Raw genomic sequence first — 14,754 nt, 5'->3', positions numbered from 1 at the left:
TATCCGCTCCCAAGGTCAGTTCTAAACACATGAGCAACATTAAATTGACTTAGTAAGTAGTGTATATTTTATATATGTGTATAGATATGTGCAATATATGATATATGTAGATAGCAATAATTGCAGAAGAGGAGGTCATGAATTGAGAGGGGCACATGAGTTGGAGTAGATTGAGTACTCATAACATTTTCAAAAACAAAAAAATTAAAATAAAAAAGATTTATATGGATCTCTCTTTAAGTTTATCTTTTTGTATTTGCCAGCTCGCATTCACAAGAGATGGACTCTGTGGTCTGTGGAATGAAATGGTTAAAGATGGAGAAATTGTGTACACTGGGACAGAGTTAACCCAGGATCAAGAACTCCCTTCTAGGAAGGGTAAAAGCTTTTAATGAATACTTTTTTATTTTGTAAATATCATTGTAATTGCATTTTAAAGTAATATTTTAAAAATGTGTTTGTGCCTGTGTGTGCGTGCGTGTGTGTGTCTGTGCGCATGTTTGTGTGTGTGCATAGGTGCTATGGTGTGCATGTCGGGACAACTTGGGAGTTGGTTTTCTCTGCTGTGTGAGTCTTGTGGATTGGACTCAGATCGTCTGGTTTGGTGGTAAGTGCCTTTACATGCTGGACTATTTCCCCCTCCCCCTTTAAAAATTGCACTTATTTATTTGTGTGTGTAAATTGCGTTTTCCAGAGACTGTAATATGCTAGAAAAAGCATTTGAACTTTGATCTTGATACTTTGTTCTCCTTTTGATGATTTTTGTCTAGATGTTAGTTAATATGCCAAGCTGTCTGGAGTTTTTGTTTGTATTAACTAGTGTATAGCTTGTAGGAAGTCATGAATAGCTTCTCCTTTAAATTTTGAAACAGATCTTCCTACTAACTATAGATGTTGATTATTGTGAGATTGGGTGCAAATTATTCATGAGTAAACCTTTGTCAGGGAGGAGTAATCCTGTTGAAGCCTCTAGTGCTCAAAATTCACCACGACTCATGTGTTCTTGCTGTGCCTGGCCATTGAAATCAGCACCAACACTGAAAAAGGACATGGATGCCAGCACTTACTCCAGATTGTCTATCTGAAAAGCCTGGGTTGAGGCTCACTGCAGAGTCTGTTGAGTGTCATTCCCAGTATAAAGGCATTGGTACTGTTAGAATGTATGACTTTTCTCCCTGTGGAATGAATTGGTTACAGCTGACTGGAAAGTGTAGGAGGAAAACTATTACTAGGTTATGTTTTTGGTTACATCATCTATTAGAGTGAGCTCTGTTTCTTGTGTTTATGTGGAAGTTTCCATATACATGCAGACTCTCCCAAATGTATATACAGTGAGTGGATGCAAATTCATCCCCACAGTCTTTGGCACTGTGCCTGTTCGCCGTTTTCTCTCATCTGCCTTCCTCACATGCTTCCTGCATATTGTTACCTTGAGTTTTTTAATTTAAAAGTTTTCCTTTATTAGTGTGTGTTTGTGTGTGTGTGTGTGTTTATATTTGCAAGCAGGTGCACATGAGGAGGTCAGAGAATAACTGCAGGAATCAATTCTTTCCTTTCATCTTGACTTTTGAGGTAGGGTCTTGTTTCTGCTTCTCTGTGGCCCCAGGTTAACTGGCCCCAAAGCTGAAAGAAACAAATACGAAGCAAAATTTACTTTTTGTATGAAGCCTAGGGATTTGAGCTTGCTAGCAAACACTGTGGTCATGCTGGGCAGACACTCTGGGCTGTGCTACACTAGCCTACAAAACTTGTTTTCAGTAATAAGGCCTCTTAGTATTTAGGATATGGAGCAGTTAGGGTTGATGTACAGAAAACGTTAGCAGAACAGCATTTGAAGTTCAGCACACAGGATTTTGCAGAACTCTTAATTTTGTTTTCTTTGAAATTGGTCAACTTACTCCTCTTGGGCCTTCTCTTTTGAATCATTGGCAACTGTCTAGGACCTAGGCTCAGTGGTTTGAACAGAGACGCCTTGGGTATATGGTACAAACGCCCTTCAACAAATTGGCGCCCATGTGGCCAACTAAAATCCACTTAAAACCTGAGAGGGCTTGCAAAGGAATTCTAGACACTTTAAAAAACAAAGTTTAGTTAACAGAAAATTTGTGATTTGGTTGGTGTGAAACACAAACATATACTCTAAGATATAGTATATATGTATATATATGTAATTTATGTGATTATTTTAGTTAGAGCCTTTTATGACAGGACTTGTTGACATTTTAGGGCTAAGATTCATCCCATCTTCTCTTCACAGCCATGTGTGGGGTTTCAAGGCATGTATTACTGTTTGAGGCTTTACAGTGGCTTAAGGTGGTAGTTTTTTCAGCTTTTCTTTTGTGCCTCAATGCTCCTGAATTATATTTCAATGATAATGGTCCTTCGAATGCACTTATTATTGGTGTGTGTGTGTGTGTGTGTGTGTGTGTGCTCGTGCCATGGCAGGTATGTGGACATCAGAGGACAGTTACCACTTTTGTGTGGTTCTGGAATGGAACTCACATTGTCATCTCAGTGGTAGTGGTCTTTATGGCAGTGGTTCTCAGCTGGCAGTGGAGGAGAACATCGGACAGTTACAAAATGATTTTAGAGTTATCTCCCTAGTTCTTCCTGTGGTCGTCCAGCAGTTTTGAGCCACTGCATTAAAGCAGTTAGTGTGAAATCCAAATAGATAAATGCTAAAGACATTGAAATCTAGTAAGACACTGAAAAATGTTAAAGAAAGAACTTCATGCTTTAAAGAATTTGAAAATCCCTTATATTGTATTCTTTCATTATTGAGTAAACTATACTGAATCATTTGCAGTTTTTTTAAAAAAATAAAATATCGAGTTACTGATGTATGCTGTAACTTCCCATGTTTGGGTAGAACGTTTGTAGAGATTGGCAAGAAATGCTCCCCTGGCCTCCTATCTCTTTCCTTCTCTCCTTCCCTTCCTTCCTCCTATCCTTGTTTTGAGTCAGGGCCTCTCTCTGTAGCCCAGGCTGGCCTGGAACTTACTGTGTGGCCCAAGATGGTCCTGAACTCATGTGCTGGGGTTTATAGGCATGAGCCACCATGCCCAGATTGACTGTTGCATTTTGAAAACCAATTATGGACATAAACATTTTTAATTCTCCAGATGATGGTGCTGATACTCAGAATGGAACCAAGAAAGAAGATCTTACTGACAAAGAGAAGAAGGAGGAGGACGAGATGCCTGCACCCGTGTATAAAGTCAAATCAATCCTGGAGAGTTGGGTGTGGGGCAAGCAACCAGGTATTATACTTTCTGACATAAGTGGATCAGGTTTTTGTTTGTTAATGGAATTTTCTAAAATTAAAACCCATATTACAGTAAAATAATGTCTGATATAAAGTATAAGAATAAAATGTATCTGATAAAAATATAACCATTATAACTAATTTTTAAGCACACAGTTCATATTCTGGTACAAAAGTATTACCACCCATATCCATTAAACTGTCCTCTAGCCCTCCAGGCAGCTACACTTCATTCTTCAATAGTACTCCATATAAATAGGCTTAGTCTTTATTCTTCTTATCTAGTTTATTTTGCTTAGTATGTATTTAAATTTATCTATGATGTAGCCTTTCTGGTTTTTCAAGACAGGATTTCTCTGTGTAGCCCTGGCTGTCCTGGAACTCATTCTGTAGATCAGGTTAGCTTTGAGGTCAGAGATCTGCCTGCCTCTACTTTCCGGGTGCATGTTGTGACCTTTTAAAATGTTAAATAATATTTCACTGTTTGTGTGCCTACTTTGATTATGTTCTGCACTAGTTGGTAGACTGTTGGGGTGCTTCTCTCCACCCCTTTTTTGGTAATAATAACCTTTATTTAAAATAACTTTAATCTAGGAAACTCATTGATCCAGACCCTTCTGGATTTTAGTCTTCATTGAGAAGTCAGATATTATTCTATTGGGTCTGCTTTTATATATTTCTTGGACTTTTTCTCTTACAGCTTTTAATGTCCTTTCTTTTTTGTATATGTTTAGTGTTTTGGTTATTATGTGTCAGGGCAGTCTGTTTTCTTGTCCATTCTCTTTGGTTTTCTATATGTTTATTGGACCTTGATAGGGATCACCGTCTTTAGGTTGGGAAAAGTTTCTTCTGTGATTTTGTTGAAAATATTTTCTCTGCCTTTGATCTGAGTTTCTTCTCTTTCTATTATGTTTATTCGTAGATTTTGTCTTTACATAGTGTTCCAGACTTTCTAGATATTTTGTGCCTGAATTTTTTTGAATTTAACTTTTTTCTTTCCTTTTTCTTTTTACCAGGGTATTTATTTCTTTTATCTTGTCTTCAATGCCTGAGATTCTATCTTTCATCCACTCTGTTGGTAAGGCTTACCTCTGAGGTTTTTGTGTGACTTCCTAAATTTTTTAAATTTTAGTTTTACTTTCTTTTGGGTTTTTGAGTTGCTGCCAAGTGTGGCCATTGGGAGTCCTGGGTAGAATCTGTTCCTTGGTATTGGGGTCTGATATGAATGCCTGGAGATGAGCTAAAAGAGGACTGAGTGGGTCCACAAGAAGGAAAAAAGCTGGGTCTACCGTGAGGTTTGACATAGAGTAGAGTTAGAAAGGGTGACCAGGCCCCTTCATGTGGTCTGCTACAGGCTGGGATGAGACTGACGAACTTGCCATGGGGGGAAAGTTAAGATCACCTACTGGGTTCCCAGGCAATGGCGGCCAGTGAGTTCCCAGGTGAGAGTGTCCTTGGGTATTGGAGGCTGACACAAAGGATGAGGCTGGGTGAGAAAGGCTGGGTCCTGCCAGCATCTGCAGAGTTCCCGGGGAATGGAGAGGGAGGAAAGACACTTGCAGATGGTTTCCTGCAGGGTTGGGGGTGAGACTCCAGTATAAGTTCTTTAAACTTAGTGCTGATCAGTTCTTCTTGATCTTTGTGCTGTGTGTGTGTGTGTGTGTGTGTGTCTGTCTGTCTATCATGTGTGTCTCTGTGTGTCAGGATCCTTCTGTGTAGAACAGTCTGCTTTGAGCTCATGATCCTCTTTAGTGCTAGGATGATATGATGTCACCACATTTTCTGGTGTGTCTGTAAAAACATAGCACATTGGACGCTGGGAAGATGGCTCTGCTGTTGAAGGAGTACTTCCCCTGATGCTGAGAACCCGAGTTTAGTTAGTTCCCAGCACCCGTGTTTGCTGCTCTACAACTGCCTGTAACTCCAGCTCTATGGCACCTGCTGCCACTGTACCCACATGTGCAAACCCACGCTCAGACATGCAACTTACACATAAGTGCAATTTTTAAAATAGTAAAAGTAGGACATTGCGGCTAATTACAGGCTCAGCTGTTGTTCGGCATTCTGACAGGTCCTACTTGTGACAGTGTTGAGGAGGACATGAGTGCTTCTGCCCGAGGAGCCTCTGCTTCAGTGTTGGAGGAAACAAGGAAGGAAACCGCTCCTGTTCAGCTCCCTGTTTCAGGGCCAGAACTGGCTGCTATGATGAAGATTTGAACCAGGGTCATGAGAGGCGTGGACTGGAAGTGGGGTGACCAGGTACTCAGAGCTTTCATTAACATCTTAGCACATCTAACACCAAACAGTGGAAGTTGGAATAGGTGGCTATCTGAACTCAGGACTTACAAGATTAATAGGTGACTTATTGATTTCTGAGCAATAAAATAGAGGCAAAAGACATGAGGACAATATTTTCCTTCCCGTGATGTCACATAGATTTTCTCAGACACACTGCTAAGCATGGGTTTGGTCTCCGTATTCTTAGAAATTAAATTGTCTGAGATCAGGTAATGGCACCCTGTCAATACCTTTCTCTCTTGGGATACTTGACAGAATATTGCTAAAAGGCCTAGTGATTGAGGTCATTGGAAAGGCCACTTTGATTGCTGGGACACTCACTATGCTTTGTTCAGAGAATTCCTTAGTTGACAGAATTCTTTTCTTTAATAAAGGAACATGAGCTTGTGATTTCATGGCATTTAAAAATGATATGATTGCCAGGCAGTTGTGGTGCATGCCTTTAATTCCAGCACTTGTGAGGGAGAGGCAGGCAAATCTCTGTGTTCAGGACCAGCTTGGTCTACAGAGTGAGTTCCAGGACAGCCAGGGCAGTTACATAGAGAAACCCTGTCTTAATCCTCCCACCCCACCCCACACAAAGTAAAAACAATGATAGAATCTATACATTTTTTTAGTTATATTTGGGTCAGGAGGAGGCTGAATGAAAATCTCTGTACAGAATCAATACAGGAACCATGGTGGGTCCAGAACAGGACAGTCACTTTCTTACCTGGTCTTTGGTTTTGCTGTTTCAGGATGGGCCTCCGCCAGGCTTAGGCCGTGTAATTGGTGAGCTGGGAGAGGATGGCTGGATCAGGGTCCAGTGGGACACGGGCAGCACTAACTCATACAGGATGGGTAAAGAAGGAAAGTATGACCTCAAGCTGGTGGAGTTGCCAGTGTCATCACAGCCCTCTGCAGAGGACTCAGACACAGAAGATGACTCAGGTGGGTGACTCACAGAATCCTTTAGGTCAGGGTAGCGTGGCAGATTGTTCATGAGTTGGGTGGCTGTCCTTTCCCTCTGCAGAGTTAGAAGTGGTCAGGATGCATTGGAAGACATTGCTCTGCTTGCCCCTTAAACACATGATTCTGGTATAGATGGGTAAAGGGGCTCGGTCCAGTAGCCTGGACAGACTGACGCATCTTCACCTTTATTTTGTGCTTCCTGACGCCCTTCCAGAGTGGGGTGGAAGATAGAGTGCAACATGCTTGTTAAATTGGATCTTAACGTCTTTTTATTTGTTTTTATATGTGTATTTGTGTGTCTTACCTGTATGTGATAAGTTAGGGGACAATTTGTTGGGGTCACTGGTGGCAGGTATCTCTGCCTGCTGAACCTTGAAACAGTAACTACAACAAACCTATTTATGTACTTATTTTGTTTGAGGACGCTTTGTTTCTTCCTCCACCAGCTTCAAGGTATGGCCCTGTTGTAAGGAGAGTGGGTCGCTTGTTTGTCCCGGCCACCTGGCTAGCTTAACCTGAAATAACCACACAGAAACCGTATTAATTTAAACATTGCTTGGCCGTTAGCTCTAACTTTTTATTGACTAACTCTTACATATTAGTTTAACCCATCTCCATTAATCTGTGTTTTGCCACATGACTGTGGCTTACTGGCAAGATTCTAACCAGCGTCCATCTCAAGCAGAGAATCCATGACTTCTCTCACTCTGCCCTTCTTCCCAGCATTCAGTTCTATCTTCTCCTCCTACCTAAGTTCTGCCCTATCAGGCCCAAAGCAGTTTCTTTATTCATTAACCAATGAAAGCAACACATGAACAGAAGAACCTCCTACACCATGGCCCCACCTGCTTCCTTTAAGTTCTTCCCTATTCCTTGATAGTTGGAGGGTGTGCTAAGAAGAGAGCTCCTGGCGTCGAATGTGAGAGAAGCTGTCCCATAAACTGCAGTGGGCTCGGAGCGTGCACATTTAGTCTAAGATGACAAGTGCTTATCTTGTGGGTGGGTGTTGGCTATACTGTCAGAGCATCTGAGCTATAGTGTGTGCCTCTTGTAGCCCCTTCTTCTTCCCAGCTGTATGGGAGTATTTGTCATTGTGGAGTGAGCCAGGGAAGAGGTGGCTGTGTGACAGAGCCGTGACCTCCTTGTCCCACAGCTGGACTGACTCGCCATGCACGTGGCTGCTCAGGGGATGCTGCTGCTTTGTCTTTGCTCCCATTGTAGTTCCTAGACATTTGATAACTTGTCGTTTTTGTTTGGTTGGTTTTGATTTTTTGAGACAGGCCTTCTCTGTGTAACAGCCTTGGCTGTCCTGGAACTTGCTCTGTAGACCTCGAACTCACAGAGATCCACCTGCCTCTGCCTCCCAAGTGCTGGGGTTAGAGGCGTGCGCCACCACTGCCTGGTGATAAGTTTTCTTTTTCAAGATACAAAACTTTGGAATCATTTTATTGCTTATATAGTAAGGTTGCTTAAGCACAATATTACTCTGAAATCTCATTTTCTAGGGTGGGGTAGATAGCTCACTTCGTAAAGTGATTATTCTTATGTAAATATGAGGACCTGAATTTGATCTCCAGCAAAAAGTTGGCATGGTAACATGCATGCTTGTAATCCCAACTCTGGTTGGTGTAGATCTATTGGCCAGACTTGTAAACTTAATCAGCAAGTCACAAGTTTCTGTGAAAGCCCTGTCTTTACAAACAAAATGGATGTTACCTGAAAAAAAGACACTGGAGGTTTTCCTCTAGCTTCCACACTCTCTCTGCACCTGCACCTCCTCCTCCTAAATCTCATTTTCTTTGAGGAAGATGGTAGCAAAAATGGTCAGGTAGCCAGTGGCAGTGGCAGGAGGCTTAGACAGGAGAATCTCTTGGACCCAGGGACTTGACTTAGACTGGGTAATATTGTGAGAGTCTCTTGGGGAAAAAAAGAAAGGAGAAAGAGAATAAATTTTAAGTTTCCTTTTTTATTGTGAAGGTCTGTTTCATTTTCTAGTATTAAAAAGAAGTTTGTTAGATCTCTGTATCTTCTTAATTTTTCTGTGAACCTAAAACTATTCTAAACTTTGTTCAGTTTTTGTAAAGAAAAACAGAGTGTGTTATTAAGTACCTTAAATGACACCCCCAGATGATTTTATTCAGGACGGCTGTTTCTTGTTTTCAGAAAGCTGAACCAGGAGACAGGAGCATCCACCCCACAGCGATGATGCTGACCAGCATTATTAACTTACTGCAGACTCTGTGTCTGTCCGTTGGTGTCCACACTGATGTCATGCAGAGCGAGGCCACCAAGACTTTGTGTGGACTGCTGAGAATGTTAGTGGAAAGTGGAACAACAGATAAGCTATGTATGACATGAATCAATATGAGCACAGAGCCTCAGTGTGGATGCGTGTGTGTGAACTTCTCATGTCTGTATGTCTGTGGGCCAGTCTGGGGGTGAGACTGTGAGTCAGGTGTGTGTAGTAAGGCCCCTGTGGCTGCTGGACCTCAGCATTATAGGCATGATGTAGCAAACAACAGAAAATTTCACTAGGGCTGCTTCCTTCTGAGGCTACCAGAGAGAATGTGTTCCAGGCTTCTCTAATACTGGTTTGCTTGACAGTTCTTGACTTGTAGGCATGTGAACATAGTCTTTGTCTTCTTGTTTACACTCTCCTCTGCATGTGTGTGTTTGTGTGCATGTGCTTCAGATTTCCTCTTTACAGGGGTACCAGTGAACCTCACCCGGTCTATTTACATCTTCCCCTTGTCAGATGCTAGAGTCAAAGCTAGCACTGAATGAGGGTGGGCATGGGATGGGGGAGGTGTATGTGTGACGACTACTCAGCCTCTAGTGCTGCTCCCTTAGAGCTCTGGAGACCAGGGATCTCACGGCAGGCTCTCAGCAGAGCCCTGCTCCTTCCCTTTGCCTTTTCTTTGGACATCTTGTGCTGCAGACTTCACTGCTGGTCTCCTTGTCTTCTGTGCACTCTGCACTACTTATGTCCTTCTCTTGTGGAAATCTTTATTTGCTTTGGGCCCAGCCCCTTCCTGCATGTTATCTCAGTCTTTAATATTAATCCTCAGAGACCTTATTTTCAACTAGGGTCAAATGCTGGTGTTCTGACTGAGTACCAGTGTAAAAACAGCAAATATCACTTGAACTTGGGTGAATGTTTCTGGTTGCCTGAAAGTGTGTATGACTGTCAAAGGAATTTGGAGCATGTGTAGCTGTTAGCATGCTTGTGAGTGTGAATGCACACAGATGTGTTTGGATACATTTCTGATGCGTGTGTTAGCTCTGTGTGAGTAAATGCTTGTGTGAGACAGAGTTTGTTTGCCACCGCTGAGCGTGTCAGTCAGAATTCTCTAGAGAAACAGAACTGACAAAATGAATCTATCAGTGTGAAAACAGGGTTATTAGAGTGGCCTACAGACTATGGTCCAGCTATTTCAACAGACAGACCAAGCATCTAGTGGTTGTTTGGTTCACAAGGCTGACTGTCTGTACTGGCCTTCAGTGTATGCCAGAACCACAAAGAAGTAGGGTCTAATGCCCATGAGGGCAAGAACTTCAGTGAGAGAGAGGAGCGTGAAAGAACAGACGCTTCCTCCTTCCATGTCCTGTAAGTAGGCTCCACACCAGAAGGTGTGTCCCAGATTTACGAAGTGTCTTCCGACTTCAGATAATTCCATCAAGAAAAATTCCTGCCGGGCGGTGGTGGCGCACGCCTTTAATCCCAGCACTCGGGAGGCAGAGGCAGGCGGATCTCTGTGAGTTCGAGACCAGCCTGGTCTACAAGAGCTAATTCCAGGACAGGCTCCAAAACCACAGAGAAACCCTGTCTCGAAAAACAAAAAAAAAAAAAAAGAAAAGAAAAGAAAAATTCCTCACAGCTGTACCTAGCATCTCTGCTTTTAGTTAATTCCAGGTCGTCGGTTAGCAACCAATAATAGAATCACACTGAATGAGTGATCTTGTGTTGGAAGCATGAAGTTATGTGTATTTGAGTGTTTCAGTGTGGTTGTGTGAGTATGTATGTACGGGAAGGTCTGTGGACAAGTAGCTGCGTCAGATGTAGTGGGAATGTGCTTGTGTGTGTCCCACTTGTGTGGTTGCAAGTGTGTGAGAGTGTCTGTTCCTGACTGTGAGTGCAAAACCAAGTATCGGGAATGAGCATGCATGAGTGTCCGTGCCAGTGAGAGTGAGGGCGTGTGGGTGTGGTCTGGGGGGTAAACATAGGCACAGATGGCTGTGATAATATGGGAGCAGGTGTTGAGTGTTAGCTGAGCACATGCATGCTATCAGTGTCGCTGTTGTGAACGAACATAGGAGAACAAAGGTCAGACTTTTGAATGTGTCACTGGGAGGAGGCTTGTTTGTTGATAGAGGGAGAAAGTGAGCACATATATGTGCATAGGTGGATGAGTGCAAATGGATGTGTATGCGTATTTTAGCATGAGTGATTGTCTAAGCATATGTCTTCTGTGTAAATAGGAGGGATGTGTGCAAAGTGTGTCCTTTGCTTCTGTATGCAGTGTATGATTGTGAGTCTACTAGTGATTGCAGTAGTAGTAAAGGTGAGAGCTTGTGTGAGTGACTGTGGCAGACAATATTTGAATATGTCTCAGAAATTTGGAGTTAGTGTCTAAGTATATATGTGAATGTTAGTATGTGAGCTTGTGTCTTAGCTAAGACATGGGTCTTAGTGAGCTCGGAGGGCAGGAATGCAGTATGGGCTGGGGGAAGGTGAGTTGCTGCTGCCGCTGCTGTTGCCATGGGAACTCAGACCACAGGCTTCACATCCTAACTTGAGAGAATAGAAAGGCGGACATGTTCTTTGGACACTGGGAAGTCAGGAGGAGTAGAAAGCCTCGTTCTCGTGGGCATATTAGAATGTCCCTCTAATCCAGTCACTGGAGAAGTAGAGGTAGGATCATGTGTTCTGGCTACATAAGAAAAAAACAAAGTAAACTTGGATTGGGCATTTTATGATGTCAGTCAAAATTGTGGGGACATTTAAGGCACATGAGATTAAGAAGTATAATAGCTGCACACTGTAAATTACTGCTGTTAGAAGTGTAGAAACAGGGTAAGTAGGTTAACTAGTCTGATTGCATGCATTTGAAAGGGTTAAAATGATGCCATGAAATGTTTTTTGAGCCAACTTAAAGCCTTTCTCCACTCCTGTCTGAGTCCCCTTGTAAGGCAGCTTATTGCCCAAAATGAATTGGTAGGTAATTTAACTGTGAGGGTTGTGCTCACGCTTGGTTTCTGGACTCTTGGTTCAAGCGTGCCCTGTCTCCTCTGGCAGCTCCTCCAGACAGACTGGTGTGCAGGGAGCAGCACCGGAGCTGGTGTACACTGGGCTTCGTCCGGAGCATCGCACTCACCCCGCAGGCCTGCGGGGCCCTCAGCTCCCCAAGGTGGATCACGCTGCTCATGAAGATTGTGGAGGGGCATGCGCCCTTCACTGCCGCCTCCCTGCAGAGGCAGGTAATGTGCTGCTAGCCAAACCCAGCTCACTGAGGGCAGTCCTGAGTGAAGCTAGACCTGGCAACCATGCTTCTTCATGGAGAAAATAGCCACAGGTGCAGCAGGAACCTCCTGGCCTTGGCTGCTGAGGGTCTTGATTACTGCAGTCCCTTCAGTTGCTAAATAAGCTTCTTCGTCTTTTCTCAGTTGTTCTCGTCCGCCCATGAAAACAGTAGCACAGTTGCCAGGAGTTAAGTTTAAAGAACAGTTTCACTTCAATTCATGCATTTTGAATTCCTGGTAGTCTTTCCTGTTAACCGTCTGATTAATCATGAATGTCAAAGTTGCAGATGGTTAATTTCATTAAGGGATAAAGAAAAGAGAAGGTAACGCTGTCTGATATCATTTTGTGTTGTGTTTGAGCAGATCTTAGCTGTCCATTTACTACAAGCAGTTCTTCCGTCATGGGACAAGACGGAAAGGGCACGGGACATGAAGTGTCTGGTGGAAAAGCTGTTTGGCTTCCTGGGCAGCTTGCTCACTACTTGTTCTTCTGATGTCCCATTCCTTAGAGGTGAGTGGCGGTGCGTGTCCTTGGTGCCCTGTTTAGTGAGTGCCGTGCAACTTGCTTTTCTCTCTGCTTCAGAATCCACATTGAGGAAGCGGAGGGCACGACCGCAGGCTTCCTTGACTGCCACTCACAGCAGCACTCTGGCTGAGGAGGTGGTGGGGCTGCTCCGCACTCTGCACTCGCTCACCCAGTGGACCGGCCTCATCAACAAATACATTAACTCCCAGCTCTGCTCCGTCACACACAGCTGCTCTGGGAAGACTCCAGAAAGGGTGTGTTCCAGGTTTCCAGCAGTGTGCTGGGATCCTAGCGGTCAAGTTATCTTTAAACACGAAGCATTTTTATTTCATGTTTACTTAAGGGCATTTTGATGGAAATAACTATTAAAGAAATTAACAATTCAGATAGGCATGGTGTATGCCTGTAGTCCCAGCTGCTTGAAAGGTTGAGGCAGATGGTTTGCCTGAGCTCACAAGTCTGGGACAATGTAGTGATGCTCTTGTTTCCTAAAGTGAATTTATACATAGTGAATGAGATAAAGGACTTGAGTTTAGCTACACTTCACACTCGCTGTCTCCCTTCTAGGCCCTGCTGGAGGACTACTTCCCAGACTCTGAGAACCTGGAAGTGGGGGGCCTCAGGGCAGTGCTGGCTGTGATTGGAGGGATCGATGGCCGACTGCGCCTGGGAAGCCAGGTCATGCATGATGAGTTTGGAGAGGGCACAGTGACTCGCATCACCCCGAAGGGCAGAATCACTGTGCAGTTCTGTGACATGCGCATGTGCCGAGTTTGCCCGTTGAATCAGCTCAAACCGGTATGTAGCTTGGTGGAGCTCTCGAGTGTTAGGGGTGGCACTGAAACTGGTGTGTAATGTCAGAACCTGTACTTTATGTTGTCTTCTAGGAAGCTGTCTGTGTGAGTCAGGAGTTCACGTAGCTTTCCTTCTGCGCTAGCTTGTGCTTCTAGGAAAGGCCCGTCTCAGGGAGCATACAGCCAGGGACTTTTAGACATAAAAAGAGATTGACATTCTATAAGGTAATTTTAAGTATTTAAAATAAGAGTTTCTAAAATGTATTTTTATTGAATAATTTGGCTTCTAAAAATGATTTTTTAAAATAATAATCTTTAGTTAGAAAAATGCTTTTAATCTTGATTTTAATCGTGGGGAATGCCATAGCTTAGCTAGCTGCTGTAACCCAAGTGCCCGTGCCCTAGCACAGTAGAGAAGGTTATATAATTCTGTGTAACCCAAGTGCCCATGCCTTAGGACAGTAGAGAAGGTTATATAATTCTATGTAACCCAAGTGCCCGTGCCCTAGCACAGTAGAGAAGGTTATATAATTCTGTGTAACCCAAGTGCCCATGCCTTAGGACAGTAGAGAAGGTTATATAATTCTATGTAACCCAAGTGCCCGTGCCCTAGCACAGTAGAGAAGGTTATATAATTCTACGTAACCCAAGTGCCCATGCCTTAGGACAGTAGAGAAGGTTATATAATTCTATGTAACCCAAGTGCAATTTGACTATGTATTTTTTAATAAAATATTTTTGATTATAATAGGAATAAGAACACGTAGTAAATTTGGAACGTACAGAAAAAGTCTTAGATTATAACTACCACCCTGATAGGTTAGTGTTGACGAACTGGTAAAGAAAACCTTCATATAGAGTATATCTGTTGTATGTGTACTTTTATCTTTCTGGAGTATCTTTCAGAATTATCCTCAGGCAGGACATGACTTGGAGTATGCATATTTAAATTCAGGTCTCATGCTTTAATAAATTTCAGACTTTGTTAATCTCATCAGCAACTCTTTTTTTTTTTTTTTTGGTTATTCGAGACAGGGTTTCTCTGTGGTTTTTTGGAGCCTGTCCTGGAACTAGCTCTTGTAGACCAGGCTGGTATCGAACTCACAGAGATCCGCCTGCCTCTGCCTCCCGAGTGCTGGGATTAAAGGCGTGCGCCACCACCGCCCGGCTAAAGATTTTTTTTTTTTTTGGTTTTTCAAGACAGGGTTTCTTCATCAGCAACTCTTTGAAGGATTTTGTGCCCTTTCTTCAGCTCCCTGCTGTGGCCTTTAGCCTAAACAACCTGCCTTTCACGGAGCCTATGCTTTCTGTCTGGGCTGAGTTGGTGAACCTTGCTGGAAGCAAATTGGAAAAGCACAAAACAAAGAAATCAGCAAAACAGGCCTTTGCAGGTCAGTGCA

The 14,754-nt window shown here is 43.2% G+C and overlaps 1 protein-coding gene across 1 annotated transcript in view; it reads left to right on the top strand.

Moving 5' to 3' along the window:
• The window catches only part of LOC130868902 (E3 ubiquitin-protein ligase HERC2-like), a 28,921-nt gene extending 14,181 nt beyond the window's left edge, over nucleotides 1-14,740 (top strand). The window contains exons 3-13 of the mRNA XM_057760903.1: nucleotides 264-378; nucleotides 3,123-3,260; nucleotides 4,282-4,343; nucleotides 5,337-5,524; nucleotides 6,301-6,493; nucleotides 8,678-8,861; nucleotides 11,811-11,992; nucleotides 12,398-12,545; nucleotides 12,618-12,814; nucleotides 13,128-13,358; nucleotides 14,555-14,740. Of these exons, the coding sequence (XP_057616886.1) occupies nucleotides 6,350-6,493; nucleotides 8,678-8,861; nucleotides 11,811-11,992; nucleotides 12,398-12,545; nucleotides 12,618-12,814; nucleotides 13,128-13,358; nucleotides 14,555-14,626 (1,158 nt within the window). The 5' untranslated portion in view covers nucleotides 264-378; nucleotides 3,123-3,260; nucleotides 4,282-4,343; nucleotides 5,337-5,524; nucleotides 6,301-6,349 and the 3' untranslated portion in view covers nucleotides 14,627-14,740. The remainder of the gene's footprint in view (nucleotides 1-263; nucleotides 379-3,122; nucleotides 3,261-4,281; nucleotides 4,344-5,336; nucleotides 5,525-6,300; nucleotides 6,494-8,677; nucleotides 8,862-11,810; nucleotides 11,993-12,397; nucleotides 12,546-12,617; nucleotides 12,815-13,127; nucleotides 13,359-14,554) is intronic.
• Nucleotides 14,741-14,754: the final 14 nt, after the last annotated feature.

The sequence above is a fragment of the Chionomys nivalis genome (genome assembly GCF_950005125.1).
Source record: "Chionomys nivalis chromosome 23 unlocalized genomic scaffold, mChiNiv1.1 SUPER_23_unloc_1, whole genome shotgun sequence".
NCBI classification, from domain to species: Eukaryota; Metazoa; Chordata; class Mammalia; order Rodentia; family Cricetidae; genus Chionomys; species Chionomys nivalis.
This window is presented reverse-complemented; position numbering and strand designations above follow the sequence as displayed.